The sequence below is a fragment of the Zootermopsis nevadensis genome, unplaced genomic scaffold (genome assembly GCF_977971745.1).
Source record: "Zootermopsis nevadensis isolate Lab colony 2312 unplaced genomic scaffold, Znev_1.0 Znev_ptg000004l, whole genome shotgun sequence".
NCBI classification, from domain to species: domain Eukaryota; kingdom Metazoa; phylum Arthropoda; class Insecta; order Blattodea; family Termopsidae; genus Zootermopsis; species Zootermopsis nevadensis.
In genome coordinates this window covers 9,155,231-9,181,338 of record NW_028259136.1, presented here as the reverse complement: position 1 = coordinate 9,181,338, position 26,108 = coordinate 9,155,231, and the positions used below count along the sequence as shown (strand labels likewise).

The following is a 26,108-nucleotide window of genomic DNA, read 5'->3' as shown; positions in this document are numbered from 1 at the left end:
GTTTTGTATGTTATTGTAGGACACTGCCACCGGGTATAAACCCATTTGCAGTCAATAATAAATAAATCACGCGCTGATGTGTAATCTGCCCCCCCCCCCGAGTATTCACATTTTGACAAACTACGCCCAACCCCCGTCCTGGGACAGCCCCAACTATTTTCAGTCGGTCAGAAACCAAGACCGAGACATTTGATTGCGAAGTCGCCGGAGCAGTTCAAGATACTGACGGAAGATGGCGCAAGACTTCATTCGGCGACGTTCTGTTTTATCGAGCGAGCAGTGCGCTGAACACACAAAAACAAAAGAACTGTAACAGCTTTCACGCATGTTATGCTTTGATAAACAACATCAAGGCCGAATGGTTGGCTTCGCTGCTCCATATTCGATCCGTCCCCGGTCCGATTCTTGGCCCAGAGACCGGCTCTGCTCACTGAGATTTATCGTAGTCCAGGTAAATGTCGACTAGTGTATTAAATTAGGCCACGATCACTTCCTTCCATATCCCGTATAAACAAAACTTCAGAATGCGTTGACAATTGTCGGTAAGACGCTGCTAACTTGGAAATGCAGTACAGTGCAGCCAACCCAACTATGGTACAGAACGACCCCCCCCCCCCCCCCCACGGTTCATCACGCACTTATCGACACTTTGACGCACGACGCAAAAGCGGTCACTGTATATTATTATAAGAATCCAGTCCGTACCGCGAAGAAAACACCGCACTTCACCATTACGAAGATCGACTGGTTAGCGCTGTTTAAGGAAATAATCGCTGTTTATAATGAGAATTATACGAAACACATAAATACACTGCGTACGCATCTAAATAATATTTAAGAATCCAGTCCGTACCGCGAAGAAAACACCGCACTTCACCGTTACGAAGATCATCTGGTTAACGCTGTTTAAGGAGATAATCGCTGTTTATTCTGAGAATCATAAGAATACCCATAAATACAAAAATGAATAGAAAGTGATTTTTAAAGCAGGTGGTATATACAGTTACCACTGTTTTAAAAGGGAAAAGTGTTGGTGGTTGTCATAAATCAGAGCAGAACCACGCATAACGTAAGCTAACATTCGTGGGCCCGTACTGCATCAAACGAACAGGCCTCTTCGGACTTCAAACAGCCGCACGAGTTCCTCTAAATCGTCATGTGTGTGCTACGTGTCCAGCCCATCTTATCCTAATGCAAAACGAGCGTTAATAAATAATCTTTTTGGTGCTGAGTCTGGCGAAACAGGCGGGAGACTTTGCTGTATCCTGAATATTATATTCCGCAAGATGGCGGCTGCCGAGTCGACTAAGGAAAGCGACGAGAACATTCAGTAGTCTCACGAGGCTGTCTCGCAAGACGGATTGCGACGCTCAGCTGTCTACGACGGCGAACGGGGTCACCTGCATTCGCGTTGAGATAAGGCGGTCAGGCCGTCGTCCGCGGTGGCACTTGACAGCCGCCTCGGGCCGAGCCGTGCGCTCCCGCAGCATCTCTCCCGCCGCCGCCGCCGCCGCCGCCGCTGATCGATTGTTACATTTGCGCTGGCGTCTCAGTGTGCCTTTCATCTCGGCAGAGGCAACAGCTCGCGGCGCGCGGTCCCCGGTTCGAGGCCAAGCGAAGGTGGGCGGGTCTCACACTGACGAGGGGCCGACGCCATTATGTAGCGTGCCATGGCTGGTCGGCGCAGCAGTTCCATCGGTTGCCGATCTCTTCTAGCACGTCGCAGTTCCGTCGGGCTCCTGTTCTTCACGTGTCAGGACCCCGTGCGGGTAAGTGCTGCCAACTCAACACGTTAAATATCCCTCACCGTTTCCAGAGCCACGCAACTCGTTTGAGCAAGGAGTGGGGCCACGGAGGTGACGCTCCACTAATTCCGAAACTCTGTCCAGCTTCACGCTGCGGCCGTCTTAGCCCCGGTATCCTCTGGGCAGGAGCCTAGATGGGCCAGCGGTTGCTCGCTTCGAACGCGTGACATGTCGCTACTAATGTGCCCCGGCGTCGAACTGGTGTCTTCCGGAGCATTCTTTGCGGTTCTGGACTAGCTCGAAAATTATTTTCCCTTGTGTTCCTCTGGGTATTTAAAGCGTGGAGCTCCGTATCTTATGCCATGTGATGATTTGTATGACAACGAGCCATTATCGAGAAGAATCGATAAAGTCGCATCTGAGCTTCGCGTAAAGTGGGAACGAAAGTATAAATTCACTCGGAAACAAATACGTGCTCGCGGACAAAAGAGACGCCACTTTTACGCAGAGATTTTTTTTCGAATGCCGCGTAAAAGCGACCTCTACGCAGCCAGTCGTTATTGAGAGGCTGATAGTCGCTTAGCCATTTAAAGAATTCCCAGAAAACCCGATTATAGTCCTGAACGAAAACATTAACATCGCAAGAGTCGTAGAAAGTTGGTATTACGATTTCTGCTACTCGGTTTTAAAAGGAACCTTCGGTCAGAATGTTTCCATGATTACGTTTATTTTGTGTTATCCAAAAGCCACGCTGATTACACCCAACAATAAATTAATCCAGTGCTCCGTATCGAGATATCTCGTGGATAGCGTGGAATGGGTTGAACGAGTTCTCGAGGCGTCTCCTGGCTCGTTTTCAGTCCCCATTAAACTTGAAGACCAGCTCCTTAACCCCTCATACACGCGGTTATTAGCCCACGGCTCTCGTGGTTAAACACTTTCCAATTCCTGAATACCAAATTTCCCGGAGCAGTACGGTTGGTCACACTGAGAGTATCGATTGCGGTCTCGCAGATAAAGCTGCTCGATTAACTCGCAGAGACAAATGAACGCGGAGAGCACAGGCGACAACAATGGAAGGCCGCCCGCCGGTCTCCGTGTCTACGGAAACGCAGGTGCGGCTGTGTCCAAGCCCACAGACACTGCCCCGGCATTTGCTCGGAGGGACTGAAGAAAACCATTTACCGCAATTCGGGACAGCCTGTCTCCGGGCCTCCCGAACAACGCGCAGGAGTGCCAACCACTCGGCCACGGCAGACTTATTTACAGATGGCGAGCTGCTGGGAGAACGAGAACTCTCGGGGAGTTTCTGAAGAGCGAGCAGCGCTGCCGCCCTCTGTTCTGGTTACTGAAAAGTTGACATCTGATCGATCGCCAGCTCAGGAAATTCCCCGCTTTCAAAGAGTCGGAATGTCCGTCCTTCTGCCTATGCTCAGCCGGTCCAATACCCTACACCCTCCCTATCCAACACACATTTTAATACCATTCTACTATCTCCCGCGTGACGTCTCTCGGCCAAAATTTTATAAGCATTCCTCATTTCCTCCTCGCATCCCCTCCTGCTCTAGAACGCCCTCAGGTTCTCACGGAGGTGAAGATGGCGATTGTGGAATTCTGAGAATCTGAGGCTGTAGCTGAAGATGGAGGCGGCACGCTCCTCCGAAACGCTGGTACTCACACGCACGACGCCAGGAGGAGCAGGGCCCCTGAATTGCCGTTGCTACCAGAGACAGCGCCGATACTGAACGCTCTCTTGCCGTGACGTGATCGATGGCCGAGCACCTCTGACAGTCTGAAATCGGTTGTGTGCGCCTACACCCGGGCCAGAGACGGACGCACCCAGAAAAGCGGTTGAAACAACTTCACATCATCATCATCAACATGACGGACATTTGAAAAAAAAAATCAAAAAGAACGGTCCGTTGTCACGCGGACGAAACGTCGGTTTGGTGATTGCGCAGAAGAAGGGACGCCGAGCCCTGAAGATGTGGAGCGCCTCCTCCAGGCCAGTCGCATGAGAGCAGCTGGTGGCTTCCGTCGGGGGGAATGTTTATGGTCTCTTTTAACGACGCTCTTTCAACTGCAGAGGATATGAATGAAAATTCACGTGGCATCTCTTAAACCGACGTTTTCGACAGAGCGAACGAACGGGCTTACTATTGCCCTAACCGAGGCCATTTTCAATCGAACGTGAAACGTATTACAGAAATCAGATTCGTGAAATGAGTTTATTTTAATAAATATTAAACTGAACTATCCGTCCGTCTGTCGGTTTCTTCCTTATAACGCGCGTGCCTGAACACCTCGAGTAAAACTCTGACGTCACGTGGTCGTTTGCCGTGTCATTGGTCTGTTCCGCAAATGACCTTCAAGAGAGAACTTAACTCTGATGAGAATTATTCAATTATCGTTTGCGTCGCCCGCCGACGCACGGGCGTCCCCTCCCTCGCCTCATTTGGTCCCGGTCTGTGTTCAGGAACGCGATGAACCGTCATTTCGCGAACAGAAGTTAATATTTAAACAAATCACAGCTGCTTCTTAGTCCTTGATTCGCAATCGCCATTTAGTACAACGTAATCGACGTAGGTGACAAAACGTCGTCGAATAAGCACCCTTTTAGTCTAGTCTGTTCGTACGTAAGACAGCTCGTAGAATGCGCACTGTCGCGCGTTACTCAATCTGCAGAAAGAGTTTCTGCAGTGCAATAGTCCGCACGCAACTCTATATAAGAAATGTAATCAGAGCCAGCGGATTCGTGTTTTTAGAAAGAAAGAAAGAAAGAAAGAAAGAAAAAGTGTGCCCCGTCTCTTCCCTTTTTATTCTGTGCCCCTAAAGGAAACGGAAGTAGATGGCTCTAGTAGCGCTCGGCTCCAGAGACGGCGGCAGCCATTTCTGTTTTCAGTGTTTCGATGATGTAATGGCGTCGCCGCTGATTTAGAAAATTAAACAATAATTACTCGGCCTCAACTTTTAGGGACTCTTCGAAGCGGGATATTACCCGTCCTTATTACAGCCGTACATCCTATGCAACTTATGCTTTTATGCTATCGTAACTATTAGATTAAACCTATGAAGAACGTAGCTCGTCTAAATAGTATTTAAGAATTCAGTCCGTACCGCGGAGAAAACACTACCCTCCACCGTTGCAGAGATCAACCGGTTAACGCCGTTTAAGGAAATACAAATTCAGACCTGCCGATTATAAAAGTAGGTGGTGCATATAGTTACCATTTGGCTTTGAAAAGTTAAACATTAATATCAGTTGTTGCAGATTCAACCGAACGCCGACAAACTTGCATAAACTTTGTTAATTTAGCTCAGAGTAGGATAGCATCTTCGCTGTCATGTGTGACTTCCGTAATTTTACGTCGCGGTCATGAATAATGTCCATCGGTTTTAAACCCAGATCCAGCAAGAAGCCAGTCCTCGCTGTACGGAAAATCTCGTTAGAAAAATTCGCTCTGAAGAACTTGAAGAAGCGGATCTCCTCCTCTCGGGTCGTCACCTCCATCACCAGGGCGATGATCTTCACTCTCACATCTCACCAACTAATAGAAGACAAATTCGTAGGCCTTGGTCCAGGCTGCAGAGTTCAATGCCCAGAATAACCTCGAGGAATCCTGAGATGGCTCAGTGTGGTCCATGAACGTGGCTTGCGTGTGCCTCAATTACGGCGGAGTGGGTGGGAACTAGGAAGGAAGCGAGGACCGTGCAGACGGCAGGCGGGCGACCAGTGTTTATCCAGACACTCCCCGCAAATGCACGCGAGACTCGCTTGTTCCGGAAGGCGTGTTGTCGTTTCTGAACGCCAAGGCGCCAAAGACACGCGTGTTCTTCTGTCATTTTGGGGTGCGAACGAGGAACCCTGACTGGAAGAGACCAGGTGAACCACCTGGGAGCGGATCGGAAGACCAAATTGCGCATTGCCGCTGTACTCGCAGAAGACCGTGAATGCGAAGATGAACGACCGGATTATCTCGTGAGAGGCAGGCAACAAGCTAACATTCAGAAGTATTTGCTTTAATGTTGCACGCAGTAGACACGGAAAGGGGAATTGAATTCGGTGGCAAGCAACAACACGAACCAGTGGGGCGCGGGCTTCAAAAATCTGCCTGAGAGCAAAAGTATCGCAAGAAGCTTTGTCGTTTAACCCCTTAAAACCAGTGGTAAGCATACGTACCATATGCCGCAACATTCAGAAACCCCGTGTCTCGTATGATTCTCGATGTAAAAAGCAATTATTTCCTTAAACGGCGTTAACCAGTTGATCGTAGTAATGGTGAAGCGTAGTGTTTACTTCGCGGTACGGACTGAATTCTTAAGTTTCATTTGAAAGAGCTTCGGCTCCAAAGGTTAATTAGCGTTTTAGTCGTGTTATTTCCTTAAACAAGGTTAACCAGTTGATCTTTGTAATGGTGAAGTGTTGTGTTTTCTTCGCGGTACGGACTGAATTCTTAAATAGTATTTGGAGGAACTCTGCACCTCAAATCGTTCCCGCTGGCCAGTGCTTCAAAGCCCCAATTAACTTATAATTGGAGAGCCTCTATCAGCAGCAAATCAAGTTGACGGACTAAGTCTCGGCCGCAACGTGCTTGGCATGGGCGTTCTTTGCCGAAGTGTGTGCCAGAGTCCGCGCTGTTCTGGGCAGCCACAGCGCGATTTAGCACGAGGTCAAAGCGTCCGTGACTTTAAGTCACTCCATTCCCATCTGCAGTTTCACAAACGGCGCGTGGCCGAGCTTAACGCGCCCAAGTTTCAACTGGCATCGAGACCGAAAGCTGCCATTTCCCTCAGCTGTAATAAATTCACACTGCACAGGAGCGCGTGCGGCATTCGACAAATGTCGTACAATTTGATTGTGAATGCGAAGTAAATTGAAGGTTAAAGACGACATCTCTACTCGACGGCCATACAGACAATCGATGGCTGTACGCATGCGCCGGTAGTGAGGTCGGTTGACGGCTGTCGCGCGACCCGTCAGTCGCCGTTCAGTCACCAGAGCGCGCGTACATAGCGACAACAGAGCCGCCCCACGACCTAATCGCGAAGCACAACGAACGGGAGATTATTATGCCCTGACATGGCCGCCAGCAGCCACCACCGTGGGCATGGCCACCACCACCACCACGAGGACAAGACGCACGCGGTTCGTTGCTCTTTTGTTTATATTTGTTTTCTAGTTTGTCATGCGATTTGTTAGTTCAGTGTTGCCAATTGCCAAGGAACAGAAATTATGTAAATACGTCTATGAGGAAGGGCCATTCGGCGAAAATGTGTTACGAAAAAGGGGAACGAAAAAGTGTAACCTGGTTACCTACGAAACATTTCATTACAGTACATTTTATTACATTACATTCAGCTACCACAGACCCATCTTAAGCGTAACTAATTCAATTTAAATAAGCAAAATCTTAATCAAACTTATCTCAATTGTAAAGCATGTATAAAGGAAATATTTAGAATAAAGCCAATATATAAACTTCCTTTCCGTATAGACGTATTTACGTCAAATTCTCCGGAACCGTAGTTCCACTGACAATTTTTTAATGGGTGTTGGGGGTGGGATTTTTTTCCATTCAAATTTAAAATTTCCTCTGCATGGTAAAAACAAGCTTGTCATTTAAATCCTGGGAAGGACAGTGGTAACTATACGTACCACAAGCTTGTACTGTGGTATTTTGTTTACACTCCGTATTTAGGATGTGTCTCTTTATCAGGAGACAGATTGTATGACCCGAATATATTAACATAACGGAGACGCGAAGTGTTTTCTTTGCGGTCCGAGCCGGATCTATGAATGTCTTGGAGAAGCGACAGAATCTGAAGAGACTGGCATTTGTCAGCGTTGATCGATTAATTCAGTTGTCTCTTGGGCACCGCTGTCAATGGACACCGTCGTCCTGACGGCAGTGCACGAAGCCGCGGGTTCAGATGGTGTCGACGGCGTTCCTTTCAAAGGCGAATAATCTGGTTGGTGGCAGGGAAAAGTAGGTTATTTCGGAGAACCATGAGAGTTGTGTGTTCGATGATCCCTTGAGAGAGGAGACAACTCCGACCGTGAAGTTCCCTTGTCCTGTTGATCGCGAGTCCGAAATGTCTCGAAACTTTGGTTCGGTGATCGGGTCCGTTAACAACTCGCAATTGTTCACGTCGCTGAGTTCCGACTTCTGGAGACGAAGCTCCTCATTATGAACTTTCCTGCACCCCCCCTCCCCCCCAATCTTCCTGCCTTTTCTTTGTACCCAGACATCGTCCTCAGGGCCTCGTTCTCGACTGTCATCCGCACAGAAGAACAGACATTGCAGTTTGTGCAACGTATTCCAGTGTTTACGTTCCACAATAGCGGAAGTCAGGATTAAATTTCGAACTGCATGGCCCACGTCATTCCCCAAGTTATTCGAGAACGAAGCCGCTAGCTACTGCTTAAAGCCTGCTCCCCTCTCGCTGCTTAGTCGTCATAGAAATCGGGATCTAGGCCACGTCACTGGGTGTCCGTGGTTCTTTGAGGCGGGAACAGTTTCGCCGCCGCTCAGTTCAGAGTCCTGGCGCTCTGTTTGGTGACAGACGGCTATGGAGGTCTTGCGGAAGAGATGTGTAAGACGGAAGGCGGGCGTTCTGTCCCGGAATTTTTCTGTAGGGAGTGAGGAAACCCACGAAAGGCTCAATGAGGGCAGTCGGTCTTCAGACCGAGGTTCGAACCTGAGACCTCCTGAACATGACGCAGGAGTAAGAAGTACTTGGCGGCGGCCGTGCCATCAAAGCTCAGGCGGTTAGCCGTTCGGGTAAGCGCCCAGGTCAGTCCGCGTGGGAGGCGCAGCGGACAACGCGGCTCTGGGACAGGATTTCGGCCGAGTCTCCTTCGCTCGCTCGTCGATACCTCACTCACGATCAGCCCATGTGCAGCGAGTGTGTGCTTATTGAAATTATTTTGCTTTAATTAACGCCGGTTCTGTGATTGCGAAGTTAATCGCGCTCGGAAAACGCATGTAAGAGGCCAGTGTGTGGCACTGTTGGACGTGTATCGGGTTGGACCGGAAGTCGGAAACGTCCAGGACATCCGGTCTACTAAGCTCCGAGTCCAGTGACCACTGAACTGCCAGACTTTGCAAGCGGAAAGTTTCCAGAAAGACGGATCAGTGAGTCATAGAATTTTTAATTTATTCTGTGCACACGCGGAGGCATTAAGGTAACTGCTCTTCTCAGAACTTCATACGCAGTCCATGAAATTAATTCTTTATGGGAGGTGTGCGCGGTCAGGACTAAGGCCATATCTACTAACTAACGGACCAGTAGACGCTGCTAATAGCAAAGCTCGCCGCTGGACCGGTACATCCAATCCAAAACCCATTTGAACGCTCTCATTCCATTTCCTTCGCTGTCTTCCCATTAACCGTTTTCCAAGAGGTTTCCCCACCAAAATTCTGTGTGTGTTGGTTGTATCCCCACCACAGCCCACTGTAGGCACACAGGATTCAATTTCCCAAAATCCCCGGGCGATCAGTACAAATATTTCGTTGAGACACTTGCAAATTTACGATCGTCCCTCAAACTAGGAATAAGGACGCTCCGCGCCGGCCCGCGTCTTATCGGTCGCTGCGATCAGTGTTAATTAATTTGCCGAGTCGCTGCCTCGAAGCTTGAAATGGCGGGTCGCGTAGTCAGTTGTTTCTCTACATCAATTTACATGAAACGCAGTCCGTTTCTACACTTTATTCATTTTTTCGTTTGTTTTCCTGTTGCTAGGTGAGAATAGCCAATGCTCGTAGTGTAAAAGTGACGTATGTTCGCGCCGCTATTACGTTTTTGACAACTGTTTAATTAATAATGCGCTCACTACGCGGCGCCAGGAACCGAATGTTCACAGAGCTGTCAAAATAGAGAATTTAAGCATTTCTTTGCTGAAAATACAAGTCACTCGTCAGTTTTCTTCGTCTTATTTCGGAAATCAGCGCTTAAACTCGTGGTAATTCGACGATCAAGCTATGTTCGCTGTTGTTTCGCGTGTTTTCAACAAATTTAGGATCGTTAATTATGAAGGCAATTTTATAAGACGGGGAGGACAGTGTAGATTCGAGAATAATATTAAAATAGGTCTTCACAAACCAGGGTTTCAGAGTTTGGGCCTGATTCATCTGATTCAATGCAACTTTCAGTAAGCAACATCCTGTGAAAACTTTAAATTTAACTTCGGGTGCCAAACAAGACAGAGATTTCTTGGCTAGATGAGTGACTGTCAGCTTCTCAAGAAGGGGTTAGGTTATTTCACTTCGAGGGGTCAGTGAGAAGTTTGTGTGGTTCTTCTTTGGCGACATTTCACCTAGAATACGCGGTCCTCCAAGTGCGAGTATTGTTTAACTACGCACCCTTCATTATGCAGTGTTAATCGACGTGTTAGTTAGTTTTCCGGCAAACGGAGAGGCAAATTGCGAAGGGGAACTCATTAAACCGGAGTCAGACGGCGTGCGTGCGCGGTCGCCTGCCAAAAGTTGGTCTTTGAGGATTTCGCTCGCAGCCCGTCCGGAAAACAATGTCACAAACTGTGGACAGCCCACAGAAGACCTGCACGGCCCCACCTCCGCCTATACGTGCCAGGTACCGAAACGTCTGCATATTTAACCTCCGGCGTAATTAAGCTGAAATACAGAAATCTATAAGAAAGAGAAGAAGAAGAAGAAGAAGAGTGGCCTGCGCACTTCAGCTGCGATATCGCTAATGAGCCACAACGGAACTGAATACGAAGTTTCTTTCGTATTCTTGAGGTGCAGCTGAGAGGTCCCGGCCGCTTGTCGTCTCGTACAATTACGGGTTAGGTTGAGTAGACTCGAGGGCTTCTTTGGCGCACTTGAAACAGCCCTGTTTGCACAGAAACCTAAAGAATGTCTCATTTCTCTCACAGAATATTTCCTACAACGCACGACAGCGTCTCAAGACTTCAGACGGGTCCTTGAGCCATCTGGGACTTTTGACAGGTAACAGCTTCGGGGCTCCTGCAAAGTTCGTCGGTTCCTCTCATTCTCAAGGCAGTCGAAGCAACTCCGTGAAATTCAACGGGCAATTATTTCTACCCCCGGCCGCCCTTTAAGACCAAGTGACCCCTTGCAGGTCCCAGGGCCGCGTCCGCCGAAACAGGAAGACAGGAAACTGGCGTCGGGAGCTGAACCCGTGACCCCAGACGTGATCGCGAGGTTCCTTGTTCGATCTCGTTCTGACTGAGAATCTTCGTTCATCGCTCGAGGCCACGAAGCTGATGGAATTGAAAGTGTTACTTCGCTCGCGAAGGAGTTTGGACCAGTTTTTGTTTCAGCGTGTTGCCCGGGGATTTGCGAGATGAAGCCTGGCGCCTAAGTCCTCCCCCACATTCGTACGCGATTCGCGCTGACCTCTTGAACGCATTACGACGAAGTGCCTTCCCGAGGCCAGAACAGTCGGAGGCCTCCAGCCCCGTCCGACGCGCAGTAGCTTACGTTGCGTGTTCCAGGTCGCCGCGGGGCCTGTCCCCTCGATAAGCAATCTCAGTTTGTCAGAACACACGCACGTAGCCACAGTGACGCAGTCCCGTTGATAACAGTGTTATGACTGACTGTGACGAGGAGGAGCCGGGGGGGGGGGGCGTCCAGATTTGTAGATGTCGTTGGTATCTTCCTGTGTCCTTCTGAATTCCTCGACCGATGTGTGTGAATTGTCTGTCTTGCTGTGTTTATCAGGGTCCCAAGGCAACCCACAGCTTCCAAATTATTCAAGTCGACCGCTGTTAAAAGGGCCCCGTCTTTATGCATCACAAATGTTCATCATCGCGTCCACAAAAGTATGCTCTTACTCTACCCCCGTGGGCCGCATTACTGGAGGGCTCAACCCAGTTTCCCATATTATCTTGGGTGAGCCTTTTCCGATGACGAGTCCGAGCAAGGACGTGGAAGGAAGCGGTTGTGGCGTACTCTAAGGTACTTTAACTATCCGAAGACTTGCCTACAGGGACTGAGGAAAACTACGACAAACTTCAATCAGAACAGCCAGTATAATACATGATATTTTAAATTTACGACGAAGTGAAACGCTAGCCAGACATCTTCTCGGTGGTTTCCGTAAGTCTGAAAGGATCTCGCGATTATTGAGGTTTTCATGTTTGACTAACGAACGCCATCTAAATATCTACATCAGTTGATAAGATGTGGTATGCAGCATATTTGTGCCGTTGTTGCCTGTACAGGCGTCGTTTACGGAAACACAATTGGAGAGGTGGAAAGCCATTCACTTAATACCCCAAAAAAGAAAACTCACCCACTCACAGTCTCCCGTTCAGCTCCACTCCTCCGTAACCGCGCATTCACCTGACAACGGCCATGCGCGAAAATGCGGACTGTATGTGCTCTCCCCCTGCAGCCGATATTGAATAGGATAGTGACGAGAGATACAAGAAATACATAGAGAACTTTGATACAGAATTCTAGCTGCTTGGAATAATACTGTTCCGGTCACAAACACTCCACTCCTTTATGCTTGAACATTAATCTCATATCACGCCGTGTGAACTCTGCATTTGATACAGGATTAATCTCGTTGAGGACCCGTGGGTGGGAAATTTTGGTTTTGAGGGACACTTTCTTATTCTCTTTGACGAGAAACTCGCTTCAGGCTCCTTATCTAGTTTGCAGCAGCGTTGCCAGACCGAACACACAACATTAGTTTGTAGGTCAGCCTTGCAGTGACACCGGGCGACAACGTCTTGATATCCCAGTTCAACAGCAATGCAAGTGGAGGCAGGAAGGGGCGAGAGAGCTCTTCGCTGGAAATTGGCCGGGGCGGAAACTGGAATCGGTATTAAAGTGAAAAATAAATGCATTCGTCCGAGATAAAGTCCAGTGTCTCCAGTGTCCGATTAGACCCTTTCATAACCTCATCAACTGATACAACGATGTAAAATAACGGATTAACAAACCTCGGCAAATGAACCTTGAACTTTACGCTTGGTAGTTTCGATGTATCGATTTGTGTCAACTCGGCTCCACGTCGTTGCAAACCGTAAACACACAAACGCGTTTAAAGGCGGGATGAACAAATAATTAGGTACTTTATAAATAATTACGCGGAGCGAATTATCGCCGGACTCTGCGGGGCGCGATGCGAGTTAAACCCCCGCTGCTGGTGGTGCATCGCGTCAGAATATTAAATTGGCACATCGAATGCCAGCCGCGGGATTGGATTCAAGTGGCTCAGGACACGGATCGGCGGCGGTCAATCGGGCAGGGAATTTCTTTGTGAGCTGAGCGACTGTTAGCTTGTCGAGTAGGCCTCTACTCCACGGAGTCGGTGTAAAAGTGCGAGGAAAATTTCTCTGCGACATTCTTTAGGGCGTCGTGTGCCAGTGAGGCAGAGGCAGAGGAGAAATCTCGTTTATGAACGTCGATTCCGTAAGAACATCTGTTATTTGGCAGGATCAGGTGATCGGAACATCTGCTAAAATGACTTCTGAAGTAAGAAAAGTCGCGTGTTGCCATGGAAACACGTAAAGGCGGTGTTTCAGCTCTTCAAAGCTGTGCAGTGCAGCTTACGTTCAGGCGCATGTCGTACGTCTGAATGCAGCCTCAATACGCTTTTCACGAAGGCATGAAAGGAACGCAAACAGGGCAGACGCCGCGTCCGTCTGTCCGAATGAGTCAACTCAGGAACAAAGGCGACCGCGGTTGTAACCTTCGGTCGGGGTGGGTTAGGACATGAAACGCAGGGACGTTCGATAAGACGAGCTTGGACAAATTCAGAAACCAAAATTTTCAAAGAACGCACGTGGAAATTTTGTGTGTGTTCCGGTACAAGCCACGCCTTCGCAGTATTGTTTTACAAGGACAGGAGATTTGTGACGTGAGGTTCGCCTCCCACATGACTCAGGGACCAACGATGACATTGGCTCAGACTATCTGGCGTCGGGAGATATGTTAACCAGTGAATAATACATCTTAAAGTATGTTGAAGGAAGCGGTCGTGGCCTGATTTAAACTGTAAGTTGCTTCTAGGGGCTGGAAAATACAACTAAAGCCCTCAGTCAGGATTACGCTAGGTTTCCGGGTTGAGACTTGAACCAGGGACCTCCGGAATGCATTGCGGTTGTGCCAGCAACTCGGCACAGTCAAAATCCATTACTTTGAACGATGGAAGTTACAAGTTAAGCACTACTGTGGGAAGAATCACGTAAAACAAGTGATTCATAACAACCTTATCGTCTGAGTCACGTCCTTCTTAAGTAAGTTTCTCACAAGTCAGGGCAGAAACAGAAGCGCACGCCTTGCTCGTGCGGCATCTTCTCTGCCTCTGCTGTGCTACGTGCAGTCTATACAGAGACATGCAGGCGCCCCGCGGCGGCCGGGCTAGCTCTGTTTCTCGTCTCTCCTCGTATTCTGTGCCGTCGTCACACCGACAACTCGCTCTACGTGAAGACCGTGAACTGTCTCTCTCGTCTCGTCCCTTTTCCTGCTGCGGAGGTCCTGCCTTCGATACTGTGGGCTATTCGAGTCAACTGTCTCTGGTATCGTGAGCAGTGACCTTGAAACCAGGGGGGGCTGTTTGAACGGGTCTGGACAATCTTCTGACTTAATTTCTATGCTATATATTTTTGGGAAGCCGGGGGGGGGGGGGGGGGGGGTTATACGGCACATTCTATATCAAATCAAAATTCAGCCACCGAGACAGGATAAAGCTGTTTCCGCGTTGTGGGAGCGGAGCATCTGGTGTCCTCCGGAAAGCTGACAGCACCGCCCTCTGGAGGCGTACGTGAGACTGCCGCTGACACGTGTCATCTGCAGGGAAACATTAGTGCGCATGCCTCAATGATTAGAATCAATTGCTCGTTTTGACAATTCAAGCCGCTTCTGCACCAGGGGCTATGTTCGTGTTGAGCTGCAGTTTTCAACGAGAATCGGCTGGCAGTCAAGCAGTACGGGGTTCGCTTCTCTGTGGGGATACCGGCGCAGATGTCTAAAGAGTCCCAGTGAATAGCCAGGTTAAACGTGGAAGGTTATCGCGTTCCCATAAAGGCCTAGTGCTACCATCACATTTAACAAACAGCGAATATCTCCTTAAACTATATAAACAGCTGATCGTCGTGGAGACGCGTTGTAAGAGCTGGATGTTCTAAAGCTTCACGCTTCAAAGGGTTCACTGCTACCGGAGTATTATAGTTGCTGATTTCTGAAAAACCACGTCCTGCACTATACAAAGGCGGCTCACGAGTCACAAGACGCCAGGGTGAGAACCACCGCGTGTACACAAATTGCGCAGGCAAAGTTTGCTCGTATTTCAGTTTGTAATCGCCTGGAGTAGGTACTTCGCACTTGCAACGGCAGGTGCGACGTAATGAAGCGAAATACACCTGAGACTCGGCGGCAGCCAGCGACTTCCAAGTCTCTCTGTCTCTCTCTCGCCGTGTTCCCGGGTCAGCCCGAACTCGTGAACATAAACAATCGCTTCCCACACGCAACGGATTCTCGCGAAGTCTCACCGAAACTTGTCGACAGACAAAATCGGGATGCCGTCTCGACGCACGCGACGTTTCGGAAAGGAACTGCTCCAAACCCGAAGCTACGAGCCGGTAAGTTCGGTCAGCAACGTCATAAAGCCTTGAACTAATTAACAGTTACCCCTGCCATGGGGTGGAATGCTGATCCAGAACGCATTCTCGCCTCTGAAAGAAGTCACTCCCCGCACAGCGCACCCTGCACTGGGACTGTAGGACCGTCCTCGTGCAAGGGACTGGGAGGAACACGAGGTCGTTGTTGACGTTTTAAGGCTCTCGTAGAAACAGACCGACGTTTCAGAGCTTCTGTGTGATTACGGGTGCACAGTCACGCCAACGTTTGAGACGCCGGTACAGAAGAACGCCGTCTGCTTGTGCAACGAGCAGCGTTACCCAGGAACAAAATCCGGCAACTGTTACTAATCGGAGGTGGGTGGGCAGCTTCAAGCTCCAGTTGCATTGCCCCTGGGGTGGAGTTCCCACGGAACGTTTTTCTCGTCGCGGCGGGGGTGGTCTCACCTGTGACCTGGCACCACGGCTCATCCCCTGTGTCGACGGGTCGCAGAGTTTGATTGCCGTCCTCATAAAAAATCCCGCCGTCAGTCTCTGAGGTCCGTCTTAATGATCACATAAAAATAAATGAGATCCGTCGATTTTACGGGCTGGTCAAATTTGGCTCGTCGCTTTTGATAATGGCACTTAAACACTAGCTAAGCCGTAAATAAAACACCGCGCGTTGATTCGAAGCAAACACAAACGAGGGCTTGTGGACAGAGTCGGGTCCAGCCGCCTCACCTTCTCGTCCTGCATTTGATGTCAAATGGGAAGTTACTAAAGCAGAATTGTCGCTTTCGGAGCAAAAAGAATTCCTTCGGGCCTGCGTTCCGTTGCTCTCTGAGCGGGCATACAATGAACGAAACTGCTTCGCTCAGTGCAGACGAGTCAAATGTTTCTCCAAGCGATGTCTGCCTCAACGTCACCGCCAGAGACCGAAGTTAACGTGAGAGTTCCCTTGCATTTTTGTTGTTGTGACGTATAGAGTCAGGTCGCAAGTTCCACTGCTGCCAACTGCTAGAGTAAGACCCCTGCATCCAGGAACACCACAGCGTAACTCAGATACTCATAGAAACCATTCTCTCGTCGTCTTCCTCCATTTGTTATTTTGCTTTTACGAAAATCGAAATACGAAATTTGTATAATCCCTTGGACTGACCAGGTTTCAAGGTCATACGAGACAACAGGTAACAATTAAAGTTCTGTTGCAGCTGATCGTGGAGATTAACAGCCAGGTGGCGATGTTCCGGGACCTGCTGATTCATGTGGGTCAAACCCGAGACTGCCCCGAGCTCCGGGAGAAGATTCGCAAACTGAGGCGCACCCTGGTGGACGCATGTCGGCACACGAGCCAGCTGCTGCTGCCTCAGGTCCGCAGGTCAGTCCACTGAATTGCAGGGATCAGTCAGGAGAGTCGGCCTCAGGGCAGAGATTTGATCCTCGAGCACGGCTCCGCAGGCAATTTCCTCAAGCGAAGGATTTGGACGAAAGAGTGCGCGGTAGATCCGCTCTGGGTCCTTCGCTTGTGAAGCTTCATACACGTGTTGTCACGCGTCATTTTCATTGGCGTTCGTTAAATTTGCTCCCGCTTAGAATTCATCGCAGAAAAATATCTCGGGAACTTGTAAAGCTCTGCATCTACACGGACCTCGCTGATTTCCAGAAAACCACTAATTTAATAAGAGCGGCTTCTTGCACGCTCCTCGCATAAAGAGACGCCCTCATTACGTCGTCAATAATCTTCCATGAGACGCCCCGACCAAGATGGCGACCGCAATGTGACTGACAACTAGCAGCGTTTATGTAGGGTCCAGGAATGTTCCGAGGTTGGAAAACACGCGACTTATTTTCCGGGACTATTTTTGTATACTGTACCGTAGAAACACGGCGACCTCGTGACGTGTATGTTCGGTTTTACGTCTGATGGCTGTAACAAATGATCTGCCGGAGCGAGTCCATTAACGAACGTACGAAACACTTGTCATACGTTACAAATTACGAAAGCAGGGACGGGGGCGAATCTCGTGCGTCACATTTAACGGTGCACTAATGCAAAATTAGGCCCGTACACACGATTGGGCGACCTGACTATTGACACACATCACGTACTGGCCTCGCCGACAGATGAGTTCTTCCAGTTGAAGGGCGTCGTGCCCTTTGGGACGACCGACCGTTCCCTTACATTACCATAAAGTGAACCCCAGTGGCGGTAACAGCTTCGAATCTCGGTGTCTGCCGGGAGAGAGGGTCTACCTGACAACAAACACCGACCGCTTCATTCCTGATACCCGTGAGCAGTGTAGTTGATGCAGTGTCGTATAATGACCGCCTCCCCATGTGCCAGTGTTGCTCGTCGCCGCGCGCTGACAACTGACAAACGAGATGCGCATCGCTCAGTGCCAGCGAGCGTAACCACGGGGACGTTCATTGCGACCATTTGTCTCTCTCTCTCTCTCTCTCTTAAACCTCGCGATCGTTGGAACTATTCAAGACGACCGATTCAGCAATCTGCCACGACCGCTGATTTAGCCTCAAGCTGATGGTTATTCCGGAGGGAAAGAAATTCTCCCGACGTTTCCGGTGCATCACAGAGTTGACAATATCTTGATCCAAATGAATCCAATGAAAAACCTTTAATTCCCGGAAAATGCTTCGCTCATAACGCTTCATCAGGTGCTGAAGATCTGTAGCCTGGAATGCGGACGAGATTCGAGACACGCGGGCCGCGGGAGACGCACGGAGCTCTGTTTGAGGCGCCTACAAAGCTTCAAAACCGCTGAGCTGGTCGGTCGACTTGGCTGTCGCTTGTGGCTTCGAAGTACGGCGCAGTGCTCGGGGCGAACACGTGTGTCTCTGTGCACGTGCACTGCCCTAATCAGCTGTCACAGTCACGTGACAGGATCTATGACCGCGAGACGCGGGGGAGTTCTTAAAAACTTATAGTCGGCCAGCTGGTAAAAAAATCTCATCCTCTAGCGTCGAGGCGGTTACGCTCCGCCCCCCCCCCCCCCGCCCCCACTGACCGCCGACGCTTTGCTGTGGTGGGAACGCAGTGCTTAGCGGGCGGGCATAACGACTCCTTTGGACACGTCGAACAGGTCCAGCCCGCGGACAAGGGACCGGAAGTGACGTTAATTTGTAACGAGTAGACAAAGGTTTGAATGCAAAGTAGTTCCTTTGAGCGGGCAAAGGGACTGCAAGGTCAGATAGTACGGTACAGTGTTGCCAACTGCAGTGGAAGTCCCGATCATAAACGGGAGTAACACGAACACTTTGCGGGAAACCTCAAGAACGTGGCAATGAAGAAGTAATGCAAAGTGGGATCGTGCAGATTGGATTAAACTAGCTCAGGATACAGTCAGTCTGGAGGTGGGCGGTGATGGACCCTGGCCAGATGAGCGACTACCAGCAGGCCTGCTATTTATGTTGCCTATGATTCGTTTTGATATCAACCTCCTGACCTGAAGGCAACTTTTAATTTTGTCGGAGTCTGTATTGTCGCGGGACTCCATTGTCACGTAATGCTATTACCTCAAGACGTATCGAGTATCGGAGATTACTGCGAGAGATCGATGTGACGCGGAGCGATACATATCGCAGTGCTGCCATCATAACCAGGCGTTCTTCATTTTCCGGTCTGGGTCACTCATGTGGTTCACGAAGGGTTCGATAAAGACCAACTCCGCGGTGCTACGTCTTTGTCACGAAGCTGACAGTTGCACAGCTGGTCAGCTTTGAATTGCGTCGCTGACCCCCTGAACGTTTGTAAGAGCCCACACAACGAGTGGTCATTTAACGCGTCGTATCCCCAGGAACCTGGAGGCCGCACGCGCTGACGAGGCCTTGGATCGACCTCCGTCTGTGACAAATGTCCATATCGCGGGCACAGTGGAGTACAGAGCAGTCAGTACGGGAACGAACACTGAACACGAAGGCGAGCCGACTGGCCCGTGTATGAATTGAGTTCCAAGATCATCTCACGAGATAAATGCAATTATATTACACCCCAGTTATTGGAAATCAGGAGAATAAAGTATGAATGCTGCGCTGACCTGAACGTTGAGGTAGGCCACGACCGCTTCCTCCCCTGCCGTGCTGTTCCTTATTCCGTGGAAGCGTGTTTACGCTGCATCAACTGAAACAGATCGATATTACAAACAGGCTGTTGCGTGACGATGTCACGCCGTCACCTCTATCACAGATGAACTTTTAATGCCAGTGGTAACTATATGTACCATAGGAGGCCACGCCTAGTAACGTAAACTAAATAAATCAACTTCACTTAAGCGCGAGTTACTGTCGACCAGCGTGATAACGCATGACAAGTCGTGACCTACTATAACGGCATGACGAGAGGTGACCACAAGTTTCGGAACGTGACGAATATTTAGGAAGAATTATGTAACCTAGCAACTAACCTAACCCATCCTAACTTAACCTTTACACACAGGCCACGACCCCTCAATCGATAAGCCTAATCGAATCCGGTACGGACGCAAAAGTCGTAACTGGCGTTCAAAATTCCGCAACTCAGTTCAGTGTGAACGACGCCAGCCATTTATCCGCGTTTATATTAATGGGCATCGCAAAGCTAAGGCAGTCGGTTACTTAGGTATTCAAAGGCGGTCTGATTGCCTGACGTTTAACAGTGGCGTGCGCCAAATCGGCTCGCGTGCCCGACAGACACACCGAGTCATAACGCGGCTACGTATCGACTACACGTTGACAGAGGGCGTTTCCTTCCATATCCTTCCCAATTCACTATCACCTTACCACCTGCTAAAAAGCCACTTTCTGGTTCTACGAGGCGTCCACGAGAAAACAGGCAAGGCCCGTGGTTCTTATTCCACGCCTGAACATCGTTCAGTAGTTTCTGGCTCGAAACTCGGTCACTACGCGCCCATGGTTTACGGAAATTGTCGAAGTTTGTTCCTGTGTGAGGATGGACGATCTTGCACGCACAGTTTGAACAAAAGAGATTCTTAAGAAGGAAACAAAACACAGACGTCATTAGGTCGCACGCCAGAGACTTCGACCGGCTGTTCACAACATCTCACAGTGGGTCACTCGACCTTTGTTTGGCGACGCTGTTAAAAAACGTTCTCTCAAATCACGACATCCCCGCCCAAAGCCCGGTTCACAATGAGACGAGCGTTGTAAGAAGAAAGCTGAGTCGCTGTCGCGCGACATTCCTGTCAGAAGACAATTAAGACGGGCAATTCCCTCTGTCTGCATGAAGGAGATGCTCGACGGCTACTCAACTACGCTGTGTGCAGACACATTTCTTTTCGGTGAGCCCCAGTTCAAATCTCTGCCCCCCGGTCTGAGGTGTCTCGCGGTGCACGCCGGGACTGTGCCTTCCTCCTTCCTCATCCTCTCCCGTCCACTAGTCGGAGCTACGGAAAGCGTGTGGTAACATTGCTCGCTGTTGTAGTGCCGTGGCTGACGGAATCCCCGCGGACAATCCCCACTTCGTTCTCCTGTTCTTCATCGCCCAGCTGTTCCTGAGGGAGCTCGCCAAGTGCCACCGGCTGGTGCAGGTCATCCCGATGGACATGTCCGGATACTACGGTAAGCAGCTGGCTCCGTCCTCCCAACAGAGGTCGCAGCAGGCGTAAGTCGAATCCTGAAGAAGGCGGCACGCATTCCCCCCCCCCCCCCCCCCCACAGTGCATAATGAAAGAGAAAATATTCAAATATTCGCCTCTTTCGTTAGTGCAGAGAATTTTATCGAAGCAAAACGATGGTGTGAGAGTTCCCGACCGTGCGCAGTGGAGCTGGACAGTCAAGGTCACTCTCTCGTCTCCCGTCCTTTCCATTCGACTGCACGCGCGCAAAGACTGCAGCAAATTGAGTTAGCAACTACAAGCACACGGGCAACGAAAATGAAATTAGTTTAAAAGTTAATAACAATAATGCATAACAGCGTAAACAAATTAGTTCCACGCGGGCCGACGGTCGACGAATGAAAGAATCGATAGCTAGCTGACTGTCGATGTTGGTGTCCTGGCTTGTAACGTAGCGCAGACATAATTCCATCTTTAGCCCTGAAGATGGAAGCACAATGTTCCTCCGAAACACGGCGTCATAACCCGGAAGACCAACATCGATACGTCGAAGGAAAATTATCATTGCCGTCCATGTGACTTAAGAGTTGGCGAACCGACTGGTTCTCATGTCTTTGGTGTTAACGTAAGAGAGGTTATGGAGGATAGGCAGCGGAATATGAACATGGCGCCCGCGCGAAACAAACTTCACGACAGAATGCATCAATGGAATGTCCCTCAGGGGTGGTAAAACCACGCGTCGCGCCTCGTCGAATAAACCGACGGCAATTATTGATCTAAGCGGTCGCCCGGATGGCAGCGCGCGTGCCTTAAGCACGTGTTTGGACCGAACAGGCGACATTGAAAATGGTCGTAGAACGTTGATTCTGAACATTACGAACAAGATGGACGCCGCACGACGTTTCAGAGATGCTTCCCGCCTCCATTCAGATTACCCTGACGGCGGAGGAAGTCAGTACCTCTGAAACGTCGGTGAAATTCTACCAGACCGCACGACGCAGCATCCCAGAGACGAGACGTCTTTACACGACCGATCTTGTCTGACTGTTCCTGGTACACGGCAGAAGAATTTCTTAGATTTCAATTCTGTGAAAATTGGTTGGCATTTTAATAAAACAAAGAGTTGCTTTATAATTACACCCGAAACGAATTACCCATTAAAGAACAATAGTAACTGAGTGTCCCACCTCCTTCGTTAATTAGCCACTCTTCATTTTGTCTCAAAAAGACTTTCTCGCTGTAAACAGCGATTATGTCCTTAAACGGCGTTAACCAATCGATCTTTTGTAATGGTGAAGATAAGTGTTTTCTTCGCGGTACGGACTGAATTATTAAATAGTATTTAGACGAGCTTCGGCTGCAAAGGGCTAATGGTGGGCATTATTCCCTTCAAAATTCTCCGTACTGTGGAAGTCCTTCATAATCTGACCCCGTGGTTTTATAAAATGACTAATTAATCCATCGTTTATAAATGTACACTGAATTACTTATGTCGCGGTCCGCAGACAACCGTCCGGGCCCGTCCAATCTGGGCAACGTGATCAGCCAGATCCTCCTGTGTAAGCAGATCACTCCGGACTTCAAGCAGGAGGAGCTGTGTTCCATCACCAAGGACTCGCAGGACATCCGCAAGATGGTTCAGGACATGCAGGAGTTCATGCCGCGGCAGGAGAACAGCACTGGTCTGTACACCCGCGTCTTTTCTCTCTTGCCTCTTGTTCTAGCTTTTAATCGCTTGTCTCCTCTCTGAGCCAATTTTCAGCTCGTCTTATGACGTAACTTCCGCTTAGCGCCAAATCGTGACAAGCTCTGGACACCGACAATGACGACTCGTGTTCAGGGCTTGGAGCAAATTTTGTCTTTCGATCGCTCAACAACTCCATTTCATATCCGGAGATGTCGCAAGCGAGAATCCGTTCTGCACACGTAATCGTTACCAGACGCTAATCCTCGCACGGTGCTGATTGCAGAGCGGAACCAGGCCCTCATCGGAGATGACGCCGGAGGCCAGCAGTGGACCATGAAGAATCGGAGTGCCTCGTTCTACAAGAACATGGGCAGTTTCTGTTGCATCTGTCGCCCCAACTACGTGTGATGTGGGGCGGAGTCGCGGGCCAGCATCGGACAAGACGCCGCTTAAGACTCGACTTCCTGACCGCAGTACTTCGCCCCCGTACCCGATAACGCGCCGTTAGAGTGGGAAATTCCTTATAACGAGTAGGCGTGCCTGTGAAAACGGTGGATTAGTGAGTAACAAACGGTGACCGACCAAGAACACAGCTCGCTCTGGACTCGTTTCTTACTCTGCAGGGTGGAGCCTCGTTATAAAAGAGATTCTCACACACCGCGAGCGTCGTGTCGCCAAACTTTTGTGGCGAGAGTTTTCATAAGCCTGAGGCGAGACGCGAGCAGTTATCAACCTGTGGGTCGGCGACGTGTGTCTTTACAGAAGGACGCGTCTCTCTCCTGCTATTGAAAGTTAATTTCAGAGCCGCCAGTTTAACGTTCGGCCACTTGAAGACAGACTTCGATCCAATGATTCTTCCGCACGGCGTGTCCTCAGTGACCGACGCATTCCGCATCGAAATCCATCGGTTCCTTAAGATGGCCCGTGTATCAGAACTAGAAAAGTGATCTCCATCCATTCGGCAGAATTAATCAAAACCTGTTCGGTCAGATAACGCATTTTGCAGAAAATTACAGCGTCCATCAAAGAGAAGTGGTTTCGAACCCGGCCAGCGCAGTGACACTTGAAGTGTAGAATCCACCAAACTGGCGTCCGTAGAGTTTCGATATCAAATTAAGTGCATAAACGCACGCCGTCTTCCGGGTTCTAGCGCCGTGCCCCAAAACCCAGAGGACAGCCATCATTGGCCAGAAAAATCTTTGACAAATGCACAAGCAGGTGTGGAGAAATTTCGATGTTTCGTTGGTTTAACATCCGGAAAACCGCATGACGTCAGATCGGATTATGAAGTTACGATTTCCCATTCGCAAACTCTGCGCTGCGCGAGGCACGTGGCTTTTCCTCCTTTCCTTCGGAATCAAAATAAATACAAACCGAGTGACGGCAGTGCGTATGGATTTTTGAGGCGTAAGGGCAAAGTTCAAGTGCCGAGACGCAGGTTCGTTCCCCGGTTCGGATTTTAGACGTGGCACCTCGTTAAACACCAAACGCAAAACATTGCTGCTCTTAGCAACTGCGTTCCTTGCGTACGAGCGAGCGACGTAAGGCTGAAACTTTGGTAGTAGACAAATTCTTGAACACAAAGCAATAAGACGATGTCATTAGTTGTTTGTTAGACATAGCGCACCGTGTTCGCACACACACACACACCAGCACATCGTCCGCCATCTTGTTTTGTGGAGCGATGTGACGGCGTCCCTCAAATACTGCTGCACCGCGCGTCCGGGACCCGGGGCCACTCTTTGCCCCAAATTTCTCGCGCCCACGTGGTTTTTATGAAGAAATGAGGTGAGTCCGACGATGGGTTGTTGCGCCGTGTGGTCTGGTAGAAGTTTACTGCGTCCATGATGAGGATGGAGGCTGCATGTACCTCTGAAACGTCGGTTAACTTCTACTAGACTGCCGGGTGCTACACCCGGAAGATTGTCATCCCCAAATTTTGTTTAACATACGCCAAAAAAAGAGAAAAGAAACGACGTTTTAAATTTTTGAATCGCGTTAAATACGGCCAACATTGATTATCGCACAAAGAACGCGCGCGTTACTGAAGCGACGAATTTTTCAACGACCAAAGACGGGACAACGGAAATCGGCGGGCAACCCGGAAGTTCATTTCTCCGTCTGGGCACGACCCCTCCGCCTCTCACATCTTAAACCCCAATAGTCATTCAAAGTTTCTGGATTTTAGCTGTAATATAATTGTACCTTTACCTTGTTTGAAAATGGCACTAAAATCAAACGATAACGACGTTTCACTGCCTACAGTAGGCCTAGCGGGATCAACGAATATACTCGGTGTTGGCAGGGAGAAGGCGTTGTTCCGTGCAGCAGTATGCGAGCCCTCACAATAAACCAAACACCAAACTGTGTATGTGATAGGGCTGCGTCCGAGTGTGCTGACTGGCGGCCGTCGCAAGGAGACGCCGCAAGGCGGGGTCTTTCGTGCATTTCCACTAACGGAGAATGGCTCGAAGCGCTGGGCCCAGTCACAAAACAGTCCTTCCGTTCTCCGGTCTGTCCTCCTTTCATGCTGGGTCCATGTTTTTCTTCTGGTACTGGAGGCGTCCCCCCCCGTCTAACCTCTCCGCTATATTTTGTACGCGAGGTCCCTCAAAGACACGTGGTTCTCTCGTGCCACTTAATCAGGGGAAAATTTCAAGCTTTTCTAGAGCGCGCAACACAATATTACTGACTCTCTGTCTCTCGTCTTAATAAGCCACTCTTCGGCGGCAGAGGCGATGAGCCCTTCCTTCTACATGTCTAGGCTGCGGCTTGGTCCCCCTCTCCGTCTCCTGGTGACAGCTGCGTCTTGTATTCCAATAAACTTGAGAACGGGTATTTTATATTCCAAGTGTCGTGTCTTGTCTAGCACTCAAGCAGGACATTCGGACGCGGCCAGCGTTTTTAACTAGAGCCAATCGGCCGGCGCACGGAAAGAATTCCAGAGTACGTGAACTAGGCTTCAGCGATCTACGAATGCAGACCCCAGACTCTGTGCGTTGGCGCCATATAGAGGCATTGTGACATTCGTGTGTTATTACATTTTTCCAAATAAAGTATTTATTGTACTGCGAAAGTCTCTCTTTGTTTCGCTCCTTCGCGCCTGTCCAGTTCCTTAGACGCCGCAGAACAAACTCCAAGCACGTTCCACCGGCAGTGAGATCGCCTAGAGCGAACCTCCCCTCTCTTACGCCTTCAAGATGGAGTACTATATTATATACACACACAAAATTTCATGGGACCCCCCCCCCCCCTCACAAAAATAAATGTAATGTTTACGTATTCAATTAAAGTTGAGATAAAATCAAACCAACGTTCGTTCAAATTGGTCCTTTCGCTTGGGAACTGTCGTGGTTCTACAGATGGACACGGAAACACGAACAGCAGAATTTAAAATGCACCGTCGAAGAGCGAAGTGCAGTGGGGGGGGGGGGGTGGGGGGAAATTTCACAACACAAAACATAAAATACAGACATTCACAAAAGTCCGGATTTTGGAACTTAAGTTGCAAAAACGTTCACATTTTTCTGTTCAGAAAATAAATAATCATG

At 49.5% G+C, this 26,108-nt stretch overlaps 1 protein-coding gene across 3 annotated transcripts; it reads left to right on the top strand.

Annotated features, from left to right (window-relative positions):
* The first annotated feature begins 1,521 nt into the window (after nucleotides 1–1,521).
* dcma (syntaxin-like domain-containing protein decima) lies at nucleotides 1,522–25,633 on the top strand. 3 transcript variants are annotated; one of them, XM_022075039.2, is made up of 5 exons: nucleotides 1,522–1,769; nucleotides 16,515–16,681; nucleotides 20,738–20,874; nucleotides 22,376–22,552; nucleotides 22,841–25,633. In XM_022075039.2, the coding sequence occupies exons 1-5, from the start codon at nucleotides 1,671–1,673 to the stop codon at nucleotides 22,963–22,965; spliced, it is 705 nt and encodes a 234-aa protein (XP_021930731.1). In that variant the 5' UTR covers nucleotides 1,522–1,670; the 3' UTR covers nucleotides 22,966–25,633. The 3 variants fall into 3 exon arrangements, with proteins under 3 accessions (XP_021930731.1, XP_021930732.1, XP_087199294.1); XM_022075040.2 differs by lacking the exon at nucleotides 1,522–1,769 and adding an exon at nucleotides 6,704–6,891; XM_087343168.1 differs by lacking the exon at nucleotides 1,522–1,769 and adding an exon at nucleotides 8,768–8,881.
* The last annotated feature ends 475 nt before the right edge of the window (nucleotides 25,634–26,108 follow it).